Source organism: Xyrauchen texanus, chromosome 31 (assembly GCF_025860055.1).
Source record: "Xyrauchen texanus isolate HMW12.3.18 chromosome 31, RBS_HiC_50CHRs, whole genome shotgun sequence".
Taxonomy (NCBI): Eukaryota; Metazoa; Chordata; class Actinopteri; order Cypriniformes; family Catostomidae; genus Xyrauchen; species Xyrauchen texanus.
In genome coordinates this window covers 17,167,203-17,194,709 of record NC_068306.1, presented here as the reverse complement: position 1 = coordinate 17,194,709, position 27,507 = coordinate 17,167,203, and the positions used below count along the sequence as shown (strand labels likewise).

The window sequence follows — 27,507 nt, the reverse complement described above, 5'->3', positions numbered from 1 at the left end:
GGTCTGTGCTGAAATAAATACAGTACTGTACACAAACAGATATTTACATTAATCAGAAATGTCAATGGAGTCAAATATATTTTTAAAGCGCTTTTCACAACAGGCGTTGTTTCAAAGCAGCTGTACATTAAATTATGCTATAACAGAAAATGAATAAATATAATGCCAATATTAGTTATTTACTGAATGTCTAGAACTATTAGTGGTTAAAATGAGTAAACTAAGTAAGTGTTGTGGGCCAATGGTTAAACAAAATTATTTTATATTAACTATAAGTTTTAGTTTTAAAGTCCTTGAAGTCATCCCGAATTGACTGAGGAAATACATGTAGATGCATTGTCCTTTGATTTTGGCAGATGAAGGCTTTTGTTAGTGGTTAATTAATTTCCTATGTAGTTCTTTTTTTTTAAGAGAGTGGTGTCCCTCCTTTGGCCAAGATGATATCGGTATCATTCAGTGAGGAGAATCTCATCCTCTGTGAAGTCTGTCTGTGGCAGCGTGGGCGTGGTTAAGTGCTCATCCGGAGAGAGAGAGAAGCAGTAAGGGCACTTACACCTGAGCTAAATTACAGTCAGGTCCATAAATATTGGGACATCGACACAATTCTAATCTTTTTGGCTCTATACACCACCACAATGGATTTGAAATGAAATGAAAAAGATGTGCTTTAACTGCAGACTTTCAGCTTTAATTTGAGGGTATTTACATCCAAATCAGGTGAACAGTGTAGGAATTACAACAGTTTGTTGAAAACAAAAATAAAAATTCTCTAATAATTTACTGACATTCATGCCATCCCAGGTGTGTATGACTTCCTTTCTTCTGCAGAACACAAATTAGGATTTTTAGAAAAATATTTCAGCTCTGTAGGTCAATTCAATGTCAAAATTTTGACAATCCAAAAAGAATATAAAAGTATCATAAAAGTAATTCATACAACTCCAGTGTTTTAATCCATATTTTCAGAAGTGATAATATAGTGATATGTGAGTGTGAAACAGATTTAAGTCCTTTTTTTTTTATTGAAATTCTTCTCCCTGCCCATTAGGGGGCAATATGCATGAAGAATGTGAATCACCAAAAGGAAGAAAAAAAAAGAATGTAAAAGTGATCTGTTTTCAACCCACACCCACAATCATATTGCTTCTGAAGATATTGATTTTACCACTGGAGTCTTTGGGATTACTTTTATGCTACTTATGTGAGTTTTGCTTCAAAGTTCTGATCATCATTCACTTGCATTGCATGGACCAAAAGAGCAGAGAAATTCTTCTAAAAATCTTCATTTGTGTTCAGCAGATGAAAGAAAGTCATACACATCTGGCATGGCATAAGGGTGAGTAAATGATTAGAGAATTTTCATTTTTGGGTGAACTAATCCTTTAATAATTTAGCAGTAAGGGACTTACAAATGAGGAACATCAGAAGCAATTATACAAAAGCCAACAATTTTCATGGTAATACAAAGCCATACCATTTCAAAAGTAAACAAGCGAAGTACAAATGCTAGAGGAGAAGATAAGAAAAGAAAGAACAATGAGGTTTTTAAAAAATGCCATTGTTAATGGAGGTTTAGTGAAGTGATGGTACAATATGGTACAACATTACTTGTAAAAAAAAAAACACTCAATCATACACTATGGGCTGGGCACCTGCTGGCAAGCCTGCATATTTTTGATAACTCTGTTCCTTCCTTTTACAGGAAAAGGAAGCGATACATCCTTTGCCAGATTCCTGTAGGCTGTAACCATAGAGATAGTCTGTTCAGCCATCCCCAGCCAAAACTCTGTGGACTGGTTTCCTGAACTCTCAATGAATTTCCTTCCCTAAGAAGATTTCTCTTCCTCATTATAGAGCCAAAGCTCTTTGTCGTTACACTCACTGGGAATATTTCTATGGAACATGACATTTTTTCTGGGGAAAATGTGAGTTTTTAATTTAATTTAAAGCTCAGTTTCTTTTATTACACAAATATGTACTGGTCTCAGAAGTTGTATCTGAAATTTACTATAAACTGTGTACTATACACTACAGTATGTTCTGCTTAGCCATCTGGTGTATGAATTTTCAAAGCTTAGAAATCATCTCAATTCAACAATGGACCCTTTTCACATTGGAATGCAGAAGTAAACTATAGAGGGATAAGCTTCTATTGTGGTGAATGGGAGACCAGAGCAAATATATATATTTTTTAAATTCCAACTTTCTCTAACAGCATAAAAAAAAAAGACTATTAGGCTTCCACGCCTTTCTTAATGTGAAAATAATAACATAATGAGAGATGGATTATGGCAGTCAGGGGAGAGAAATATGGCAAATTTACTGTCACTCCCTCAGCAGCTGTATTTGAAAAGCCATCACAGCATTTGTGACTAGATACATGAGACTTTTTTATAGAAGTATTACCAGGTAATATAACATGAAAAATATTCTATCAATTTATACTAAATAATACTGAAAACATTTAATATAAAAAAGCTTGTTAGATTTACCCTGCTAAATGAGTCAGAAACACATCATCACAATCTGTGAAAAAGAGGGTCCATTATGGGTTTTTTACTATTGAAGGAAATTTCCCATTGCATTTTTCAGTGGGAACCACTGAAGGTCGTAATAATTTGTATGAGATGGCAAAATCGTATGAATTTGCTCGTGCAAAAACATGACTTTTACTCCCAGCGAAAGATATCCGAACCATAGAATGATGTTTTTTTATTTTTCCCAAGTTTAACCAAGGGTGTAACCAGGAAATTACTTTGGGTGGGCCTGAATAAAATGGATGTGCCAAGTCTTTGGCGAACATCCATTTTTGCAAATTGTCCTTACCAACAGAGAATTGGTGCATTCAAACAGTTCTTTCAAACTTTTAGGAAATCAGAATATGTGAATTTTTTTAACTGTTTTACTAATATATATTTGAAGTCAAAAAATACTCTGTAATATTCTGGGTGGGCCTGGGTCTAATTTGGATGGGCACAGGCCCACACTTGGCTACACCACTGAGTTTAACCCCTTGCCCAAACCTAAACCTGACAAACCCCTTTCCCGTATATCGTAAACTTAACCATGATATTAATAGGAAAATCACTGTTGTGTACCATGGAAAAAAGAAAGGTTTGGAACGAGAAGAGAAGAGCGTATGCTGAGACCAGGCTGGTATTACAGGTTATTAACATAGATCAGTCTTTGTATTTGTAATAATTATTAATTAATTGCAATTACTTGTAATAATTAATATGGAATGAGTAACCATATTCACTGACATATTCATGTTCACTAATGATTGCTTTTTTCAAATAAAGTTTTGGATAGGAGGCTAGCTAAAATGTGATGACTATATTTAAAAATCTGCTTGTGGATTGTTTGTCTATGCACAAAAGTCATATCTTTTCATACAAGCTGTACGAAATCTTATGATTTCACCATCTCTTACGAATTATACGAGTTGTCATGAGACTATATTGGTGTGAACACACTACCCTCACTTCTTGTACTACAAAATGGCATTGAATAGTGCAAAAGTATCCGAAACTGGACAGACTTAGTGTAAGATTGTAAGGACCATTATGCAGCCTCCCAAGAGAGGTTGATTACAGAATGTTGAAAGGTCCACAGATATGACACACTTCATCTCATTGTAACAGCACAGCAGCCTCATAAATTGACTTCAATTTTGCCTCAGCCTGACCAGCTCTCTCGCCAGGCTCACCGAAGCCTTTGATTAAATTCTGTATTAGACCTGAGATCTAAACATGAAGGCCAGCTCACACAAGACTGATATCAGCAGGCTAAGAACATACATATTTCAGTCAGTCTTATGTACATTCATTCTGTCCCAATGCTGTATTAATTGAGCACTAGGAGTTTCTGCTAGTCCTTGATTCAGTTCATTGGATTACAACCGGGTTCTACAGAATAGATGTTTGGCCATGGAAGACTGCACTGCATTTGCCTCTGCAGAGACACTTCTCGCAGGTGAGACAAATACCGAAGGGTATCTCTGGAGTGACAGCAGCGATGCCAACTGAACTGGCCACTGAAAGTACCGCTCTGCAAACTCCAGCACAAACAGTGGACAGCTACAGAAACCTGATTGTTTTGAAGACAAGTGATGTACATGTCAGGAAGCTGTCTTCTTTTAATCTCTCATCCATGGGTTGTAGGACATCTGCTTTGCCAAGATCTGCTGGGGCTTAGAGCTCAATGTGGCAGTGCTGTTGATGGTCTTGGCTGGGCTATTAATCTTGGTGTTACTTTACCATGTGCTCCACAGACTCCGTGTTGCTCAGGCTGAGAATGCTCTGGAGTACTTTGGGTTCCACCACATGGCTCAGTATGATTTAAAGCAACCAGGCCCACTGCATCTACCTGAAGCAACTCTACAGGTTTCCACTTCTCCTGTTACCATTCCTTCTCCTCCACCCCAACCTCCACCTGTTATCAAACCTCTTTCCATTCATCCCCCTCTCCACCTCACTCCTCCACCTCCACCATCCCTGTTGTATCTATCCCACCAAATCATCCACACCACCCCACCCAGCCCCCACCCATCATGTGGTGCAGGCTCGGATGCAGAGGTGTACTCACGGGTCAGTGTCCTGCGGCCTTCCAGACCATCTAGTGTGATGGGATTTCCTTAAGACACTTTCCATTGCTTTGTTTCTCTCTGCCTCTTAGGACTTCAACATTCCTTTCTTTCTCACTCTCTGAACAACTAGCCCCATAAAAACTAATATTTTCCAGAATATGTGAGTGGATGAACAATTCCATGAAAGCCTTGAGGGTGTTTAATTGTGTGTACATTTATTTGTATTAATTTGGCAGATTCTTTTATCTAAAGCAACTTGCATTCATGGTATACATTTTATCAATATGTGAATTCCGTAAGAACTGAACATTGTTGTTCCACCGGTTTGAGCTACAGCCTACAGGAACCGTATAAAGTGACAATCCACTGCAACAGAGCACTTTGTCATCTCCAAAATATATGCGTCCCTCCTGTGTTAACATTCAAAGGTCAAAAATGTATTTTAATAATTGATGATTCTCTCTCTCACTTCCTTAATGTATAATTTAGCAATGTGAAAGAGTTGCAGAAGGTATATAATAATCGTGCATGAAAAGTTCAATACCTTGTCATAAACTTAAAACTTGCCATGATTTAGTGCATTAATCATGCTCTTGTCATTTCAATATGAATATTAATATTCCTTTTCTTTTTTATAGTTCTTTACTATTTTATATCCTCCATTCATGTTATGATCCCTTGTTGGGACAATCGTTCTGTTATAAAGTGGGAAGTCAAGAGAAGACAGACGGGAGGTGTGGATCCAAACGCGGCTTTATTTGGCAAGCATAGACAGATAAACAAACACGGGAACAAAAGAAAAGTCCACGATGGGAAAATAAACTAAAACACGGAAGAACATAAAGGGGCTACACAGGTTGGGGAAACATCCACGAAAGGCAGGGAAACCTCGAACGAACACGGAAAACCTGAGAAACATGAATAGCGAACATGAAACGATAACGATTGACAAAGGAAGGGGGAAACAGCGGGGTTTAAATAAACAGACACGATGATGACAAAATAATAATCAGGTGTGGACAATAACGCAGTGCTGGCAGTGAGGGCCGGGAATGATGGGAAATGTAGTTTTTACAAGGACAGTGAAACACGGGGCGGACAACAAGGAAAACGTGACATGGAACGTGATCAGTGACGAGTGAAACAGAAAACACGGGGCAGACAGCAAGGGATCATAACAATTCAGTTGCAGCCACAAAAATTAAATCAAACTTACTAACTCTAAATACTAGTGATGGCACCAATCCGATACCTAGATCAGTATCTGGATCCGATACGGGGTATTGGTCTGATGAGCCCGATCCAAATCCAGTCCCACATGTTGGTCATTTACATTACTGTCAAGCTCAAGTAATGACATAAATAACCTTCAACTCCCCATTAAAGTAGTCCATATATCTTGTGAATTTTATCCAGGCTCTTGCTGTCATCCAAAAGCTTTGTAAATTGCAAAAGGCTCTATTTAATAATAAATAAACAGCATGTCAAGTCAGCATGCAAAGCTAATTAGTCTCTGGCACCATGCTTTACTGAACGAGTGCCAGTCTGTAGGAATGTGCGGATCGATACTAAAGTATTGATACTTCCGATACTGATGTGGTATCAAGAATATCGATCCTCACATAAAAATGTCAATTCTGAAGTTTTTTTTTAACTAGTGATCTTATTATTTAGATAACATGAATATTAATGCATTTCATAACCTTTGAAGTGGAAAAAATTATATTAGCAAATTGTTGCTTGGCACTGGAACTATTTTTTCTTCCACTAATCTTGATGCGCTGAAATGCATTTGCAGTCAGACAACGCTCACCCTTTCAGTCAGCACCCGTTCATAGAGGGAGCAGTGCTTTTCCTGAGGTAATGACAGAAAAACAGCATCTAAATTAATAAATGATACCCTTATGAAAACTACCCATGGATTTACTGTAGTAATATTGTATTTGTTAGGAATTCCTTGTCTTGTTTCACTGTTGCCCTTTGTCTGCCACCTTTGCATTCCTTAGTTTTCACTTTTGTCTTTTGGTTAGCCTTCGTGTTCACTTGTCATTGTTTAGAACTACACTTCCCAGAATCCACCTGCCATCATCACTGCCATTTTGTTCATTGTTTTCACCTGTATCTCATTCAGTCATCACTCACTGTGTATTTAAGCCCTGCTTTTTGTTCACCCCTGGTCGTTCGATGAATGTTGTTGTTAGCCTGGTATGTGTTCCCTGCCCGTGTTTTCTAGTTTTATGTTTTATTTCCCCATTGAGGGTTTTTCCTTTGTTCCCGTGTTTTGTGTACCCGCCTTGTTTATTTTTTCTAATAAAGTTTAAACTGCTTTTGGATCCGCATCTCCTCGTCTGCTTCGCTGCCTCCATTCATAACAGAAAACAATGAACAAAATGGCAGTGAAGATGGCAGGTGGATTCTGGGAAGTGTAGTTCTAAACAATGACAAGTGAACACGAAGGCTAACCAAAAGACAAAAGTGAAAACTAAGGAATGCAAAGGTGGCAGACAAAGGGCAACAGTGAAACAAGACAAGGAATTCCTAACAGTATTAACCATTACTAGTAACCACGACTGTAGTAATCATGTTTTTATTTGTTTTTTGGCAGTAACCATGGTTTTGCTACAGCATTACTGTAGTATCCATATTGTAACTTGGTATTAGTAATAGTAGCTATATGATAATATCTATGGGTAATTGTGTGGTTTTATATGTTGCTTATACTTACACATTTTTAAAAGGTAAACAAAGCAGCCTAATAATTTTCTGCTTATGCCTATAAATATATAACAAATTTAAGTAATAGTGTTTACAAATTTTATCCAAAGAATTCATAACAAATGTATTTATTACAGTTATTGGTGATACTGGTGATATTGCCTAAAACTACTTGGTATCGTATCGAAAACAAAATAAGTGGTATCGCATATCCCTACCACTCTGCCAACACACACACTTATAAACATGTGCAGAGGCTTGTGATGCGCTGCTCAGCGCAATATGTGGTCACTCCACACAAACTCCATCTCAGATGTAGATGATCGATAGTTCGGTCTGCCTACAACATGCATTGAGAACTGCACCGGACAAGCATTTTACCAGATGTTGAATGAGATTATTACACTACTGTGAATTTGCCTACAAACAAACATTCAAATACAGACTTCCTGGAGCGCTCACCACAGGACTTTTAAAATAAAAGCCTTAAGAAATTACAACTGATATTTATCACCAATGTATTATAAAATTATTATTATTATTATTATTAGAAATTACAATAAAAACAAATTGGGTTCCAAAAATGACTGTGTGATTGAAAAGTGGATTGATATACTAATGAAACAATGAAATAAATAAATAATAAATATTTAACAGAGAGAGAGAGAGAGAGAGAGAGAGAGAGAGAGAGCTCTGAAGAGAGATCTGAAACCATTTACAAGTCCAGATACAAGTTAAATTATTGTTATTTTTGCTGCTGCATCCTGGAGACTTTTGCGAATGCTCTTATGTAATTGGTTTTTATTTTATTTTATTTTATAATGAAACAATGCATTTCATTATAGTACTCCCTATCAGTTCCACACAGTGAATTATAGATGTTCAAAACTCAATAAGAAAAAACAGCGCTGGACTCGGATCGGGACCGGTACCGGACGATACTGATATCAGGTATCAGAATTGGACTGAAAGAGAAACATTTTTATCATTCCATCCCTAATGAATAGAAAAAGTATTTTGTTTCCATAACTTGTGAAGTATTCAAGTCACTGAATACTTAGGTCCCTAAGAAACCTAAAATCACAGGACTTAATGACTACAGACCTGTCGCCCTGACATCTGTGGTCATGAAGTCATTTGAGAGACTGGTGTTGGCCCACCTGATGGACATCACTGGACACTTTCTGGACCCCCTTCAATTTGCTTATCGAGCAAACAGGTCTGTGGATCATGCAGTCAACATGGGTTTGCATCACGTCCTGCAACATCTGGACAGACCGGGACATATGCAAGGATCCTTTTTGTGGACTTCAGCTCGGCTTTCAACACAATCATACCAGATATACTCCGGACTAAGTTAAACCAACTCCCTGTTCCCACCTCTACCTGTCAGTGGATTACCAGCTTTCTGACGGACAGGCAGCAGCTTGTGAGGCAGGGAAAATTCACTTCCACCACCTGTACCATCAGCACTGGTGCCCCCCAGGGATGTGTGCTCTCCCCACTACTCTTCTCCCTGTACACCAATGACTGTACCACCTCTGTCAAGCTCCTGAAGTTTGCAGATGACACCACTGTCATCAGCTTCATCCGAGATGATGATGAGTCTGCATATAGAAAGGAGGTTGAACGGCTGGCTTTCTGGTGCAGTCAAAACAACCTGGAGCTGAACACACTCAAAACGGTGGAGATGATTGTGGACTTTAGGAGGAACACCCCAACATTGTCCCCCCTCACCATTCTAAACAGCACTGTGGCAGCAGTGGAGTCATTCAGGTTCCTGGGCACTACCATCTCACAGGACCTGAAGTGGGAGACTCACATCGACTCAGCAGAGGTTGTACTTCCTTCGCCAGCTGAGGAAGTTCAACCTGCCACCAGTGCTGCTGAAACAGATCTACTCAGCAGTCATTGAGTCTGTCCTCTGCACTTCAGTAACTGTCTGGTTTGGTGCAGCTACGAAATCAGACATCAGAAGACTACAAAGGACAGTTCGGTCTGCTGAGAGGATTATTGGTTGCCCCCTGCCCCCCCTTCAAGAACTATACACTTCCAGAGTGAGGAAAAAGGCTGTAAAAATCACTCTGGACCCCACTCACCCAGCCCACTACCTTTTTGAACTGTTGCCTTCTGGCTGGCACTTCAGAGCTCTGAACACCAGAACCGTCAGACACAGGAACAGTTTTTTTCCCTCAGGCCATCCATCTAATGAACAATTAAATTGCCCCATTGAGCAATAATGTGCAATACACAGTTTAATTTTAATTTATATTATCCAACATATCCACTTCTGCCATTACTTACATTGCTCTGTACATAATATACTGTTTTTTGTTCTTTATATACAGATTGTATTAGATTTCCACTACGTGTGTGTCTGTGTGTGGGTATGTATGAAGGTGAGTGTATGTACGTTATATGTATAATTATTTATTTTGTGTTCTTTTTGTTTTTAATTACCTATGTCTTGCTGCTGTTTTTGGTATTGTTTGTATTGTTGTATGACTGGAAGCTCCTGTCACCAAGACAAATTCCTTGTATGTGTAAGCATACTTGGCAATAAAGCTGAATCTGATTCTGAATCTGATTGAGTGTTACAATGTATGCTGAAAAGTTCATGTTTAAAAGGACCGTTCACCCAAAATAAAATTCTGTCGTGTACTCACTACTCATATTGTTGGAAACCTATATGATTTACTTTCTTCTGTGGAACACAAAAAGTTATTTGGAATATTTGCATATGACAGCTACGTTAACTATTTACTTTCATTGCTTCTATTTCAATACAATGAAAGCGAATGGTGACTGTCATTCTGCCTTTTGTGTTCCATATAAGAAAGTCACTAGTTTGGAACAAAATAAGGGTGAGAAAATGTTGTCAGAATTTACATTTTTAAGTGAACCAACCCCAACCACCTATTAATGCCCATAGCACTTGCTGGTCTAATGCACAAGCTCTATTGTTCCTGTGTTGTCACTGAAGTTTATGCCAATGTGGTTTGCATTTTTTATGATGAAAGTTGTTATTTTTGCTTCTAATAGCTTGCAATGACACCCTAACCGATTTTCAACATGGCTTTGGGACAGTGGTGGCTCAGTGGTTGAGGCTCAGGTTTACTGACCAGAAGGTCGGGGGTTCAAGCCCCAGCACCACCAAGATGCCACTGTTGGGCCCTTGAGCAAGGCACTTAACTCCAGGTTGCTCCGGGGAGATTGTCCCTGTAATAAGTGCACTGTAAGTCGCTTTGGATAAAAGCGTCTGCCAAATGCATAAATGTTCTAAATGTAAAATGCTTTGATTATTATGGCTGATGAATAAACTGAGCATCAAAGAACAAATTTCTCTGACATGGTGTTTAAAGTTTTTCTTTTTCATGAAACATCTGGTTACTTAGGTTACATAAATTTGTCATTTTAAAGAGTTCAGTGTTTATCAAATTTAAGTAATATTCATTTTAATCCTCATTCATTGAAGTATTTGAGAACACAGCTGGGTTATTTACTTCCACAATACTGATTTGTTCTCCATGTGTCTTATTCAACACAAACACTTTTTGGGGTCTGATATCACTTGAAGTGACAGGTGTAATTCCTGCTTAGAAAACAATCTGAAATCTGTTCACATCTCTGGAAATATTGTAAGTCTGTATCATTCTGAGTGTCTGATTTTACATCACTCTGTACATTTGTTATTTAAAACTCAACAGCCTGGGTTTTGATAACAGAAGTAAATATGTAAGATTAACAGTATACATTTTGTAGTGAAAAATAAGCATCTTGTCAGGGCTATTGTTTCATGTACTGATCCCACAATTTCCTTCATATCATGTCTCCTTTCAACTGTACATAAAAAAGAAGGATGAATAACAATTGTTTTCAATCTGGATGTATGTGGCCACTTTTTCCTCTGTTGATTTTGAATGAAGTGGTTCTGAAATGTTACCTTTCATATCACTTTAACAGAAGTCGGGTTATTGGCACCTGCCACCCTTGGGGCAGCTTTTATTGACATACACTCGAGTGATGGAACCACAGAATGCCTTAGTAATTGTTGTTTTGTTTTAGGTCTCCTTTTGCCAATTGTGTGCACAAGTCCAAAAACAAAGACCTTTCTTCGTTTGGTTGTACCAATTCTTCTGCAATTTAATTTGGATAGCACAATATATCTTTGGATTGAGCTGTGTTCTTGACTTTGTGTTAACCCTCTTATTATCTTGCCTGCTGTGATAATTGCCACTTGTGAATCAGACATATACTACAGTGCTCAAGGCATGTTGAGTTTAAAGGGATAGTTTACCCAAAAATTAAAATAAATAAAAAAATGTACTTACCCTCATGGTATTTCACACCAGTATGACTTTTTCTTCTCTGGGACACAAAAGTGTATGGAAGCCTATTTCCACCACATGGAAACAATGTGATTTGGTGAGTCATAATTATGAGATACCAAGTCATAAAGTAAAAATAATATATACTAAGTCATAATTTTGAGATAAAGTAATAATTGTGAAAACGTTATAATTATGAGATATTAAAGTCATGATATTGAGATTTTAGTCAAAATGATAAAAAAAAGTCATAATTATGACATAAAAAAATCTAAATGATTAGTAAGTTATAATTATGAGATATTAAAGTCATGATATTGAGATTTTAGTCAAAATGATAAAAAAGTCATAATTATGAGATACTAAGTCATAATTATGACATAAAAATCTAAATGATTAGTAAGTTATAATTATGACATATAAACCAAAATGATTAGTAAGTTATAATTATGAGATTGAAAGTCACAATTCACAGTCAAAAAAGTCATAATTATGACTAACTATATCATATTTTTGTCTTTTTATCTCATAATTAGGACTTTTTCATAATTTTGACTTCAAATCTCAATATTGTGACTTTAATATCTTGTAATTATAACTTTGTCACAAATGTTACTTTATCTAAAAAATATTACACATTTTTATCTCATAAAAATTACTTACTATCTTATAGCTATGACTTTATTATCTCAAAATTAAGACTTATTAATTAAGTATCTCACATTTATCACTTTTTATATCATAATTTAAAAATTTTTGATTCTAAAAAGAAACTTTTTAAACAGGGTTAGTTCACCCAAAAATGAAAATGATCGCATAATTTACTCGCATTCATGCCATCCCAGATGTCGATGACTTTCATTCATCTGCTGAACACAAATTAAGATTTTTAGAACAATATTTCAGCTCTGTAGGTCCATACAATGCAAGTGAATGGGTGCCAAACTTTGAAGCTCCAAAATTCACATAAGGGCAACATAAAAGCACTCCAGACGACTATTGTGGTTAAATCCATATCTTCTGAAGCTATATGATAGGTGTGGGTGAGAAACAGATCAATATTTAAGTCCTTTTCCTTCACTTTCTCATTCTCTACTACTTAAATATTTATCTGTTTCTCGCACACACAACTATCATATTGCTTTAGAAGTAATGGATTTAACCACTGGAGTCATATGGATTACTTTTATGCTTCCTTTATGTGGATTTTGGAGCTTCAAAATTTGGCACCCATTCACTTACATTGCATGGGCCTACAGAGCTGAAATATTCTTCTCAAAATCTTCATTTGTGTTCTGCAGATGAAATGCATCTGGGATCCCAGGAGGGCGAGTAAATCATGAGAGAATTTTAATTTGTCTGTGAACTATTCCTTTAAGTTTCTTAAAACTATGGCTCTCAAAATTATGGATCTCATTATTATGACTAGCCAAAGCACAATTATTTTTCAATGTGGTGTAAACTAGCTTCTTTAAGGGACTAAGGCTGACATTCTGTCTAACGTCACCTTTTGTTTGCCACGAAAAAAAAGACTTAGTCTTACAGGTTTGAAACTGCATGAGGGTCTACTATTGTTTGTTACAAACTCAAACTCTCTGTGTATCCTTGTCAGTAATCGCTCAAGCAATTCTGACACAGCTATCCCAAAATAGATAATGATGGACCATAACAATGTTTTTTGTTGGCAGTGATTTTTTGAGCAAATAACAATGTTTTATTTGCAAGGTTTTGGATATTTTTAATTGGTAATAAATAGCTGTGGATTATCAGGTTGCTAAATCATGCCAGCTGTGGGTGTGCTTGTGGGTCCTGTGTATTGTCCTAGGCCTTTGATCAGATAATTGCCCCTCAGTCCCAGAGTATGAAACATATGAGTGTCACTATGGTGACTAGCATCACTGTGTCTGCTCTGTTAAGTGGCTTTTAGTGATTCAAATGCAACTGGACTGTAGGGTGACTGTAGCAACTTTTTAATTCAAGACACCAATACAAGTGCATCCTTTTCCTCCCCAAAATGCCAACAATCATTCAGTTGATTGGTTACATTACAGAGACATTGTAGATTTTGAATATGAATGCACAAATCAAAATGTTGCCCAGTTGAGAGTTTTCAAAATTTTGAAAGACTTATCAAATTTTCAATTTCAGCAATGATGGGAAAAAATAAAGCCAATACAATACTGTTGTAAGAGTTTGTTCGGAATCACTCATTGTAAGGATAACACTGCATATTTGAGATTTCACCCCATCCCACCTGTTATTCTGTTAACCCAATCCATTCATACCCACCTTTTCTGATTGTACCTATGAGATATGCATTAAAATAACACAAGCAATTTGAACGTGAATTCATTAATTGACAATCAGTTACAGTTGGGGACCTTTTTGTATAATTAATTTGCATCAGCACATATCCAATCATGTAACAGTCTTGAAAATTTCTATCATCATTGAAATAAAAAGAGATTTGTGAAGACCATCTTGTTGTGAAAACATTTTATAAAGAGATTTGTGAAGAGGATCTTTTGCCCTGAAAACCCTCTCTGTTGCTCCTTTGTATCTATTGTTTCACAGAGGGTTTACACAGGGGATGAGGGCGCAAGTCAGAATTAATGGGTTTTAGAGTGTTTGGCAAAGAGCAACATTATTAAGATACATTTAAATGATGGACTAAGAGTCACACATTTAACAAATGTACCTGTCTATTGATGAGAAAAAAAGAAGCTGCCATGTACTGTATACAAATACTTAAAAAGCACATGCGGAGAATGGACTTTCTTGCAATGAATATACAAATGTGAGGATGCCACCTGTGATCTGGAATTTGTTAATTGCTGTTGTGTACACAATAGAAACAGTATGTTTATTTAACTGTAGATCTATATACTCTTTATTCATCTATAGTTAAAGTAAATAAATGCCTCCTAAATCTGTCCTAATTGTAACCATTTTAAAAATGACATTTGTACAGATGTCCAATATGATTTTACACGCTGTGCTGATTAACATTAAATCAAAACCAATTAAAATATTTTTTATGATCATTTCTATGCTTCATTCATGATATTACTATTTTTTATCACATTAATATGCATATCTGTCTGTGCATATTATTCGTGTGGCACCATATTTTTGTGAAGCTTCCTTGGAATGATCTACAAATACATTTGAATGGAACATTATTTGAATTCTACAACAAGCAATTGGACGGATAAGGACTTAAAAAAAATAATTGTGGCAGTTTAATTTTACATCATGGACATGTTTGACATGGACACGAGATAAATATGTTTTCTGTACACATTATGTAAACCTGCTATGACCATATTATAATCACAATTGATATGATAAATTAGATAAATGAATCAGTGTAAATCATTCATATTTATAATGGTATTACTACAGATGAGGTTTTCAGTGATGTCAAAGAATTTGAGAATAGCATTGTTGTTTTTTCTGAGCAGTTATTGCTGGTTAAACACATGTTTCTGACAGTAAAAATGAAATTAAGCATATATGTTTATGGTCTGCAAAAATGGCATTTAATGATTTTCTTGAACGCGCTCTGAAAGTCTTTGTTGAAGTATGCGTAAATTATGGGATTCAAAAGCGAGTTTGAATAGCCAAGCCAATTAATGACGTCTTTGAGCCATAAAGGCATCTCACAAGACGGACAAAAAGGCATCACCAGTGCTTTGATGAAGAATGGCAGCCAACACAGAATGAAAGTGCCCATTATAATGCCCAGGGTTTTTACTGTCTTGCGCTCCCGTGCCAAGGCGAGCTTCCTCTTCGCTTCGGTGTTCTTCTCATGTTTGTTCTCGAAGAGAGGCACAGGGTTTGGCGTGTTGGGTAGAGGAAGGTTGTTTTTGGAATGACTGTGAACTTCGATGATCTCCAGTGACTCGCCGTCCTCCACGTGCTTAATCGCTCCGTTTACGCACGCGGCGGGCTTGGGTTCCACTGCGCTTTTCCAGTTTTTGCCCAGCTCTCCATTTGCTCTCTTAAAAAGAGCAGGTGACACATTCAAACATTTCACCCTCCTTTTCTCTGTTTTGCGAACAGTTTTGCGAATGCGAAATCTTGCCGCTTTGAATATGCGTCCGTACAAGACCAGCATGAGAATGAGAGGTATGTAAAATGCGCAAAAGGTGGAATAAATAGTGTACCATGGGTCGTGGCTGATCATACACGCTTCGGGATTGGCCATGTCTTCTGCCTTACTCTTGGGCTGCGATTTCATGATCAACATGGGGGGAATTGAAATCGAAAAGCCAACCAGCCAGGTAACGGTGATCAAAAGCGCGGCGCGTTTTAATGTCCTTTTCTTCATGTAGCCTATTGGGTCAGTTATTGCCCAGTATCTGTCCAACGCTATTGCACACAGGTGCAGAATGGAAGATGTGCAACATAAAATATCTAAAGAAATAAAAATATCACAAGTTACCTGTCCAAGTGTCCACTTGTCTAAAAGTTGGTAAAGAGCCGCCATTGGCAACACAAGCACCGACACCATGAGGTCCGTCACGGCGAGAGATCCAATTAGGTAGTTTGCCACATTCTGGAGGGATCTCTCCAAAGCAATTGCCGCCACAACACAAGCGTTTCCAAATATGGAACATAAAATGAGCGCGCCGATTAAAAAAGACGTGGAGATCTGATAACTCAGTGGAAGCTTCACAAGTAAAGTAACATTGTAAAGTTGGTGATCTAAACCACTGTCATTCTGAAATAGTGAGAGCGTGTCGTTGTGTTCTTCCATGTCGTGGTAGAGCGTAGAATTCTCCATGAGGGAAGCCTTTAGTGAGCAACAGTACTCAATTCAGTGGAGCTCACACACTTCAGCGTGATACCAACCATCAACATTGTTACTGACGATTTATGACGAGATGGGTCGATTTATATCTGAGTGGACCAGACGTCAGTTACGCAGGTGTATTGGGTGGGCACGGCACAGAATATGCAAACATGTTGCCCTAGAACTTTTACTGAGAACCATATTCATCACTTCTGAATAGTAAAACCAAACTCCAAAGGAATAGTTCACCCCCATTCACTTGCATTGTATGGACTTACAGAGCTGATATATTGTTCTAAAAATCTTAATTTGTGTTCTGGTGAAGAAAGAAAGTCACACACATCTGGGATGGCATGAGGGAATGAGAGAATATTCATTTTTGGGTGAAATATTCCTTTAATATCGCACCATAAATATGAGAAATAATAAATTATGCAATATAAAATATCACAATAAATTATATAAACAAAAGATTATAAACAAACTGTGCTCAAAATCTGCTGAACACAATGATTTTTAGAAGAATATTTCAGCTCTTTTGGTACTGATAATACAAGTGAATGGTGGCCAGAACTCCAAAAAGCATATAAAGGCAGCATAAAAGTAATCAATACAACTTTGGTGGTTTAACCATCTGATCTGCTTGTCACCCACATCTATAAAATCACTTCTGAAGATATAGATTTAACCACTGGAGTCGTATGGATTACTTTTATGCTGCCTTTAAGTGCTTTTTTGAACTTTAAAATTGTAGTACCCATTCACTTGCATTGTATGGACCTATAGAGCTGAGACATTCCTCTAAAAATCTTCATTTGAGTTCAGCAGATGAAAGAAAGTCATACATATCTGGGATGGCATGAGGGTGAGAAAATTATGAGATATTAAAAAAAAATGGGGTAAACTATCCCTTTACTATTCCAACAGGTCATAACTGGACTAGTATAATGGCTTCACCGGAACATTTCAGGAATGTGTCAGGAAGAGTCGGCCGAACTTAATGTTTTCTTCAGAAGTAAACGAAATTAACATCGCTCAGCACCGCGGTCAGCGACACCCGCCGAGTTGAAAATGGTTTTGCTACTGCTTCCACCTGCTGTACCGTCTGCTGCTGAGAAAAACGGAACCTTTTGGCCCAGAACAATCTCATTCACCCTACCCCATGCACAGAGTGCAAGCCAGCTACCCCTTTCTTTTACATTCTTGTAGGGGTTGTGACTGACTGACTGACTGAATTAATTATTTTGTACGCACTGTAGTAGTGGTAGGCTACTCAATCTCCGCGTTTTAACCAATGGAGAGAGCGATATAGTCAACTAGCGTTTTACGACAGCAAGTCGCCGTTTGCGGATACATGGAAATGAATAGGGAGAACCGTAAACTGACATCTAACTGTCGCAAATTTTTCCACGTCTTTTATAAAATTTCACACATAGTTCAATCACAAATAATTGTTTAGTATAAAACATTTTGAAGATTAGCTGATAGGTGGTCAATTCATTAAGTGATGAACTTCTTCCTGACAAACGTAGTTTATTCAGCACAGTGAAGCATCTCCTCCATATACATCCATTCGAAACACGGCCTTTAGTCTCCTCGCCAGTGCACCACCTATAGAATGTACACGGGACTAAATTTGGTGTTGGTTTTACTTCGGTTCCGGGACTTCTGTTCCTTTGCGGCCTCCGTAGCGTGAGAAGCTTAACAGCCAAACTGGGAGCAATATAGTTTCGTTAATGTATTGTTTTTATCATACTAGCCAAACAAACAAGTACGTGAAATGGCTGCTTCTTTCACGGTAGGACATATTTTTGTTCACACACGGTCTAAAATGTTTAACCGAGACATAACAGGAGGCGTATGCAAAATATTTGTTAGCAAAGACTCTAGCCACAAACTATCGCTCAGGATTAGTACAAGAGAAAGCTACATTGTCAACAATATTTGTATGCAAACGGGACCTGAAATTGAGCGGCGAGTTACTGCAAGTAATGTTTTATTGTTCTGTTTTTTGAGGTTGTTTGTTACGACGAAAACCTGTGATATTTTTTGTAATGGCTTAATTAATGCTCAGACAAGTTGAACATGGAAAACAGTTCATATACAAGGCTTCAAATTAGCAGATAACGAAGTCATACATTTGTGATACATTAAAGATCCAACTATTTTTGCACGTAATTTTGACATTTGTTTGAAATATTCGTCTGGTAAAGGAGTTTTGTAGGGACAGAAATTATTACTTAAACACATATTTCCAACAGATTGTAGAGCAAGATCTATTGGAATCTCTTGAAGATCAAACAAACCTTCGGTGCAGAAAATGCCGCAGATGTCTCACAGACTCAAGAAGCCTCCTTAAGGTAGGTGAATGATGACACTATATATAGTAAAAATAGACTATTGTATTTTGTTTCCTCATGAAATGCTGACTTCTTGGGAACTGACAAATAAATTGATTAGTTGCTGAGTATATTATTGATCAGTGATATTTTTTATGTTATTTATATTTTATTGTGTTATGATGTTTACGATTTGGTTGTAACGATTTATATTCATCATATATTTTTATATATCTTGTCATTTTTTTGTGATGTTTTCCATGGCATAATTTATTATTTCTCCAAATTATGTTGTGATTTTAAAGGGATTGTTTGGTAAAAAAAAGTATTATTCTCTCATCATTTACTCACTCTCATGCCATCCCAGATATGACTTTCTTCTGCAGAACACAAATGAAGAATTTGTATTTATTTATAATTTATTTTTCTTCTAAAATGGAATGTCCAATTCCCAATTTGCTCCAAGTCCACGTGGTGGTGTAGTGAATCGCCTCAATTCGGGTGGCAGAGGACGAATGTCAGCTGCCTCTGCATGTGAGACCGTCAACCAGCTACAATTGACAATTTTTAGAAGAATATCTCTGCTCTGAAGGTGAATGGTGACCAGAACTCAGAAGGTCCAAAAAGTACATAACGGCTGAACAAAAGAAATCCAAAATACTCCAGCGGTTTAATCCATGTCTTCAAAAGCTATATGATAAGTGTAACTTAGAAACAGATCAATATTGAAGTCCTTTTTTTTACTAAAATGTTTTTTTTTCTTCTAAAAAAGAATAATTGCACTGGAGGGATGGTGAAAGTGTAGATGTATTCAAAACAATATATAAAAAAAGACTTAAGTCTGTTTTTCACCAACACCTATCTTATCTTTTCTGAAGACATGGACTTAACTACTGTAGTCATATGGATTCATTTTATTCTGCCTTTATGTGATTGTTTGGAGTTTCAAAGTTCTGGTCACTACTCACTTGCTTTGACTGGAACAACAGAGCTGACATATAAAAAAAAAAAAACATCTGTTTTCAGCAGAAGAAAGAAAATCATATACATCTTGGAAGGCATGCGTGTGAGTAAATGAGAGAATTTACATTTTTGGGTGAACGATCCCTTTTAAGGAGACTGATAATTTGCAGCATCATATTTCAAGACAAATTTTATGTTAATTTGACATTTGACATATATTAATACAGATAGTAACATCTGGGGAAGCTGCAGCCACATGCAATGTGTGGCATTTGAATGTTGAATCTTTGCCTGATTGGATTCTAGCAAGTGTTAGCCAGGTATGCGGTTTTCATATAAATATTGTTAATTGATATCTTTACATATTTTCCAAATGTATCCAAAATGGGCTATTGTCAATCATGTGGAAATTGTGCTATTTTTTTATTTTTATATCTATTCTGAGAAAATTTACCCTTTTCTCAGGTCCATTGGACAGTGGGGAAATTAAACTGCCACTACTGTGGAGCTCGTCTTGGAGGCTTCAATTTTATAAACTGCTCCAAATGCACCTGTGGACAGGATACAACAGTACATCTCAGTAAGAGTCGGGTTGATCAGGATTTACAGCCTTCAGTCCTCTTCACAAGACCAGGCAGGACTAGAGGACATACTGAGAGAAAGAAAAATGAGTTTTCTTTTGAGACAGTAGGCTCAGTGACTGAACTGCTGACAACACAAATACAGACCACCCATTTAGATGCAATGCCTTCTCCTTCCTTCACCCTTAACTCCTCCTGTACTCTGCCCCATGCAAACACTGCTGGTGATGTGAATGAAGCTGAGATAGTGTCAAGTGAAGAATCACAGATTCTTGGAACTGTTGAGATGACTACAGATGTGCCTTTACCTTCTGAATTGGCACTCCCACCACTGCCATCTGATTTTCGGGAGAACTTGGAGGAACGTCAACTGGGTTCTGCTTTCCAGATTAGAGCCTCTGTGGACATAGCAGTGTGTCCAGAGCCGTTGAGAAATACCTCATCCAATGCAGACCCAAAGTTTTCGAAGAGAGAAAGAAATCGCTTAAAAAGCCTAAGAAGAAAGCAGAGGAAGAAGGAACTTTGGATTCAGAGGCAGAAGGAGGTTAAAGAGCTGGTGAGATGTTTTAAAGTCATAGGTAGTGACTGTTTGTTTTTTGTGTGCTTTCAACAACAAACTAGTTTAAGGTACAAGGTTGGAGGCAAGCAAGAAATGGATGTACGTTATTAGATGAGGAGCTGTGTTGTACTGAATGGAGTCGTGGCGTGAAGTCAGAAATAGATTCATGGATTAAAGCAGGCACATATCCACATATTGGGCTGCTGCAAGAACCCTGAGGGTTTTAATGAGCCATTTAGAGCTGCATATGGATCTTGCGGCAGGTGTCATTAAATTATGGATTTTTTTTCTCAATTATGGAGAATTTCTCAAATTTGATTTATTATATTACAGGGTTCCCACACATCCTGGAAAATCTGGAATTTTGCAATGCAGTTTTCCAGTCATGGAAAAGTCATGGAAAATTTGTAAAAATACCTAAATTTCCTGGAAGATAATTATTTGTCCTGGGAAATGTTTTAGAATAATAAAATGTTTTGTCTGTGTTGCTAGCTCATTTATAAACAAATGGAATGACTTGGTACATGTACCAACCAACTGAATGAGAAGGGCATGTTGTTCATTTACTTCAGCATGTGAGTCTGCCTTGTTCATCACGGAGAGCAAAGGGCAGAAGAGCTATTAATGTGTAAAAGTGACTGATGTTTATACACGTTGAGGGGCATTCACATGACTCGCATCACCACTGCCAATTATACTGCCTGGCCATAAAAAAAGTCACAGTTTGGATTTAAATAAGAAGATACTTAAGAGCCTATGATTGGATCATTATTGAAGTGATTAATGAGTTTCAGCTGGCAACAATTATTTTAACCCTAACTGATGCAGTGTGTAGCTTCTTATTTCTTAAACAACCATGTCGAAAGACATATCCTGTGGTCATGGAAAACATATTACTTTGTTTCAGAAGGGGCAAATTATTGGCCTGCATCAATCAGAATCAGTATCAGAATGAGCTTTATTGCCATGTGTTCTCACATACCCAAGCAATTTATGTTGGTTATAGGAGAAACAAGTGCACATAGATCATTACAGTGAGACACAGAATATAAAACAAGGTAATAGTATAAATACTGTTTTGAGCGTCTTCAGCTCAAGGTTGTTTTGACCACACCAGATAGCCAGCTGATCAACATCCCAGACTTGTCACCAATGCGGTTGAGGACGATGACTGTGGTGTCATCTGCAAACTTCACGAGCTTCACAGTGGGGTCTTTTGCATTGCAGTCATTCTTGTACAGGGAGAAGAGCAGTGGAGAGAGAATGCATCCCTGAGGAGCACCAGTGGTAATAGTGAGGGTCCCGGATGTGAGTTTCCCCAGTCTTACTAGCTGCTGCCTATCTGTCAGGAAGCTGGTGATCCATCGACAGATTGGGATGGGCACCGAGAGATGGGTCAGTTTGGTTGAGAGTAGATCATGCATGATGGTATTTGAGGCTAAACTGAAGTCCACAAATAGGACCCTTGCAAAAGTCCCAGGTCTGTCGAGGTGATGCAGAATATAATGCAGTCCCATATTGATGGGAACTTTACACTGCTCCAGTGATCTGTTGAAGATCTGTGTGAAGATGGAGGCCAGTTGTTCAGCGCAGACTTTCAGACAGGCAGGTGAAATACCGTCTGGGTCTGAAGCTTTCCTGGTATTTTGTTTCCGAAGACCCGGTATACATCCTCCTCACAGATCAGGAGTGCAGATTGAGTATAGCAGGAGGGGGGGCGTTGGTGTGTGTGTGAAATGAAGATCAGAGCTGGGGGGAGGGGTGTGATACTGGACTTTTCAAACCTGCAGTAAAACACATTCAGTTTATCAGCCATTAGTTGACTTTCTACAGAGCGAGGGGGAGGTGTCTTGTACTTGGCGATGCTTTTTAGGACTTTGCACACAGATCCAGGATCATTGGCTGAAAACGTTTTTTTCAGCTTTTCAGAGTATCTTCTTTTAGCCACTTTGATTTCCTTAGTGTGTTCCTGGCCTGGTTGTACAGTGTTTTATCCCCACTTCTGTAAGCATCCTCTTTGGCATGACGAAGCTGTCTTGAGTTTTCCTGTAAACCTAGCAAGGAAAACAACTAAGGAGATTGCTGAAATCACTGGAATTGGGTTAAGAACTGTACAGTGCATTATTAAAACCTGGAAGGGTAGTGGTGAACGATCAGCTTTGCGGAAGAAATGTGGTCAGAAAAAAATCTTGAATGACCGTGATTGGAGATCACTAAACACTTTGTGAAGTCGCATCAGAAAAATCAACAGTAGAAGTTTAATAATGAAAGTAAGAGCATTTCCACCCGCACAATGCAACAAGAACTAACAGGATTGGGACTAAACTGCTGTTAGGCCACAAGAAAGCCACATGTTAGTGAGGCTAAGCTAATGACTTCAATTTGCTAGGGAGTATAAAGATTGGACTGTGGAGCAATGGAAAAAAGTCATGTGGTCTGACGAGTCCAGATTTACCCTATTCTAAAGCGATGGGCGCGTCGGGGTAAGAAGGGAAGCGTATGAAGCGATGTACCTGTCAGGCATAGTGCCCACTGTACAAGCCTCTGGAAGCTGTGTTATGATCTGGGGTTGCTCCAAATGGTTAGGTCTAGGCTCAGCAATGTTATGCAGCAATACAAAGAAGTCATCTGACTACCTAAATGTCCAGGTTATCTCATCAACTGATTTTTTTTTCTTCCCTGATGGGATGGGCATATTCCAAAATGATAATGCCAAAATTAATCTTGCTCAAATTGTGAAAGATAGTTCAGGGAGCATGAGGAATCATTTTCACACATGAACTGTCCACCACAGAGTCCTGACCTTAACCCCATTGAAAGTCTTTGGGATGTGCTGGAGAAGACTTTATGAAGTGGTTCAAATCTCCCGTCATCAATACAAGATCTCGGCCAAACATTAATGCAAATCTGGACGGAAATAAATGTTGTGACGTTGCATAAGGTTTTCGAAACAATGCCTCGACAAATGTGTGCCATATTCAAAGATTAAGGCAGTTCAACAAAATATTTGAGTATGCAACTTTTTTTTTTTTGGCCAGGCAGCATACATTGAAGTCTATGAAGTGATGTGTCAGCACAACCTCGGCTCCAACTTCAAACCAAACTGTTTTTCACACACGATTTTGCCTCACACAAATGGTGTCTTTGAGAGTACAAAGCTACAAGAAATATATTAAAACTGTCCAAATTCATGAAGTGATATTGTATGTCTCAATTTTATTTTAATGAATTAATCGCTAAGATAGTGGAATTTGGCTGGTCATGTGATTCTAACCTGGCAGCCCCCATGAGGGGACCCTCTCCAAAGTAGAATAAAACAGCTTTTATAAGGTTACTAATCAGACTGGAGTCCTCATCTCATGTGAATGCTCATGATTCTATACATCTGTTTTAAAATTACAATTAATTTATTTGGGAGAAAAACTTGTTTAGTGAGGAAAAAACGACTGAGTTCACCTTTAAGAATGATTTGTTTTGCGTGTCTTCCACTTATCAGGCTATGAAGTCGGACCTAACAAGCAGTGATGATGAGGAGAAGGAGGGATACACATGTGCCGTGTGTTTAGATGTATATTACAGTCCTTACAAGTGCCATCCCTGCAGTCATGTGTTCTGTGAGCCCTGTTTGAGAACACTGGCTAAAAATCGGCCAAGCAACACCCCCTGCCCTCTCTGTAGAACCCTCATATCACATGTGCTCTTCCAGGAAGGTGAGTGGAACAGATAATTCCATCTATCAGTGGACCACCTTTTTTCTTTCTTCTCTCCGCTTTTTCTCCCCAATTTGGAATGCCCAATGCGCTTTAAGTCCTCGTGGTGTTGTAGTGACTTGCCTCAGTTTGGGTGGCGGAGGTAAGTTTTCTCAGTTTCTGAGACTGTCCGTCCATGCATCTTATCACGTGGCTTGATGAGCTTGTTACCTGGCTGGAGTCACTAAGCACACCCTGGATTCAAACTCGTGACTCCAGGGTTGGTTTTCAGCATCTTATCTCGCTGAGCTACCCAGGGTGGACCATCTGTCTTTGTATTTTTTTTATATATTCCATATCCAACAACAATCTAACCACCTGGTGTACCTTTTGTTGCAGAGCTCAATCAAACTACAAAGACTGTCTTCCCAAAAGTATATCGGTCTAGACATGAAACCTTTCAAAAGACCAACTACTCCAAATGGCCTCTGCCCAATTGTCCGAAGCGGTTCCGTATTTTTTGGGGTTTGTTATCTTATCTTATGCGATTTACTCACCTGCTCTAAAATGTGCAAGATGTTACAAATATTTTTAGGTATGAGTTGATGTTACCCACTTATTCCTATTTCTTTGTTATTTCAGGGTTTCAGAGACATGGAGGCCCTGCTAGTCGCTGGCAGTTTCCCCGCAGAGCATTTGGGCTTGATGCGTTGGACTTGGGGGACATGTGGGGCTGGCCATTTGATGTTGACTTTGTCATCATCTCCATCTACTCTCTGCACTGGGTCCTGGCATTCATAATTTTCTGTTGCCTCTGCTACTTCTTCCTCCTCTAATATGTAGAGGGTTGGATCACACTGTGTGTTGTTGCTGGACAATTTAATGTTGTTGACTGTGCTCATCTCATCAAGTGCCTTGTTCTTTTATTGCAAATGTAGCTTCAAATCTGATGAAATATGATCAAGGTATTCTTTTACCTGTGGAACCCACATTTGTGTGCTTGTTTTTGGTTGAGGTCTTACAGGGTTTGTGCAATCCATAGAAATTGAGTTGAGCTATTACCTAACCTAATATCATCTGCCTACACTTGATGTAATGCTGTAGAAAAAAGCAATAATACAGGACATGATGCCAAATCAGCTGTACAGTTTAATAAGTTGCCTCTATTCCTGCTGGTGTTATGTTTAGGTTTTGAGGAGCGTGGTTAAAAGTTGTGATGTGCTAGTATCCAATTAACTATTTCTTCTGCTTTAAGGAATATTCCGGGTTCAGTACAAGTTAAGCTCAATAAATAGCATGTGGCATAATGTTGACTACCAAATAAATAGAGACTTGTTCCTCTTTCTTTTAAAAAGCAAAAATCGGGGTTACAATGAGGCAGTTACAATAGAAGTGAATGGGGCCAATAGGTAAATGTTAAAATAATCACTGTTTCAAAGGTTCAGCCACAAGACATAAACAATATGCATGTTAACATGATTTGTGTGTGATAAAATTGCTTACTAACCTTTTCTGTGTATTATAGTAATAGAACCAATTTTTACTTTGTTGCCAAGACCATGTTACACTGTAATGCCTAGAACAGAAGTCTGCCGCAAAGTGATGATTTAAACAACTTAAAAGCACAAACAATACACAAGTTTTAATAGAGGAATTAATGTGCTTTTATATTGTAAGCTTCACATTTTTGCATTTAAACCATCCAAAAATTGGCCCCATTAACTTAAATTGTTAGTGCCTCGATTCTTTTAGAAAATTGTTTTAGATGGTTATCAACATTGTGCCACAAACACTATCAACTGAGTTTAACTATTGAACCCAGAATATTTATTCAGTACCAATTTGTAGAATAGTTTGAAGTCTTCTATTACAAGTTTGAGAACTTTTGCTGCTGTGCCATATGAAACATTATTTAATGTTGCTTTGGAAATGACTTAGAATGATAGTCCAGAATCTCGTGCTCTTATCTAAGACCAAGTATGTATTGGTTTGTGCCCACTTGATGCTACCATATAAGCATTATGAGATAAATATTTTTACTAAAGATTTGAAACAGATATTCATGTGCAGTGATGTTTTAGATGTAGATTACAAATAAAATAAATTTTGTGAATAATTCCCTTCCTTGAACCTGAGCGATCGTGCTTCTTTGGCAAAATGGACTATCCAGTGAATGTGCAGCCCTCATCTGTCGGGTATCGACTTCGTGCATGAGATGCTGAGGAAGGGTCGCGGACGCTCTCTCGGATCCGTCTCATCTTTGACAGCATCCGAGGATCGACCTGTTTGCGAACAGCTGCAAGGACAAATGGACTGAAAAGATTTTCAAAGTGAGGTGGTTTTGGTCGTGAATGCGTATGCATGCGTTCTGCAACGAACGGGCGAATGAACCGCCCCAGATCCGCAGCCAACATTTTTCAAATCTGCAAGTCCTCACTACGAGGTCCAGAGCACCGGTAGAGCACCGAGAGCGGGCGGAGAGCTCAGTGGGCGATGGATTACTGTAGAGCGGTGAGTCTGCTCATGGGGGTCAGACGAATTACCGGTGCTGTTGTCCTTAATATTCAACTAAATTAATTCTCCTGCACGTAACGGCAGGTGTTACAGTTTTGTCCTTGTGCTATTGTTTTATCATTTCTAGGGTTGATTGTGTTTGCCGTATTCTTGGATAACTATTTAAATTGATATTTGACATAATAAACATTACTGACATCCGCACGGACCATGATTGAATAGAAATGTGGTAACACTTTAGAATACTTTATCTTACTTAATGCATAACTAATAAGGAATTACAGCAGAACTAGGTAATTCTTCATTACCTATTACACTTAAAGTCACTACTATTAACTACTAAGGAAGATGTGTTAACTAATCAGTATGTAATAGCATTTTATAGTTGTGTTAAATACAATTAGCTAATCAATAACTATTGAATTCAGTCATG

General features: G+C 38.0%; 2 protein-coding genes across 3 annotated transcripts; one reads left to right on the top strand and one right to left on the bottom strand.

The window, feature by feature from the left end:
- Positions 1-1,870: 1,870 nt before the first annotated feature.
- On the top strand, positions 1,871-27,507 carry rnf180b (ring finger protein 180b). Of its 2 annotated transcripts, none has more exons than XM_052099485.1 (7): positions 1,871-1,925; positions 18,691-18,789; positions 19,959-20,051; positions 20,197-20,868; positions 24,368-24,581; positions 24,960-25,085; positions 25,203-27,507. In XM_052099485.1, the coding sequence occupies exons 1-7, from the start codon at positions 1,896-1,898 to the stop codon at positions 25,394-25,396; spliced, it is 1,428 nt and encodes a 475-aa protein (XP_051955445.1). In that variant the 5' UTR covers positions 1,871-1,895; the 3' UTR covers positions 25,397-27,507. The 2 variants fall into 2 exon arrangements, with proteins under 2 accessions (XP_051955445.1, XP_051955446.1); XM_052099486.1 differs by lacking the exon at positions 1,871-1,925 and adding an exon at positions 18,061-18,227 and having other exon boundaries at positions 25,203-27,506.
- LOC127624666 (5-hydroxytryptamine receptor 1A-beta-like) lies at positions 15,152-16,393 on the bottom strand. Its single transcript, XM_052099495.1, has 2 exons — positions 15,856-16,393; positions 15,152-15,825 (listed from the first exon to the last, which is right to left on the bottom strand). Exons 1-2 carry the CDS (start codon positions 16,391-16,393, stop codon positions 15,152-15,154), a joined length of 1,212 nt encoding a protein of 403 aa, XP_051955455.1.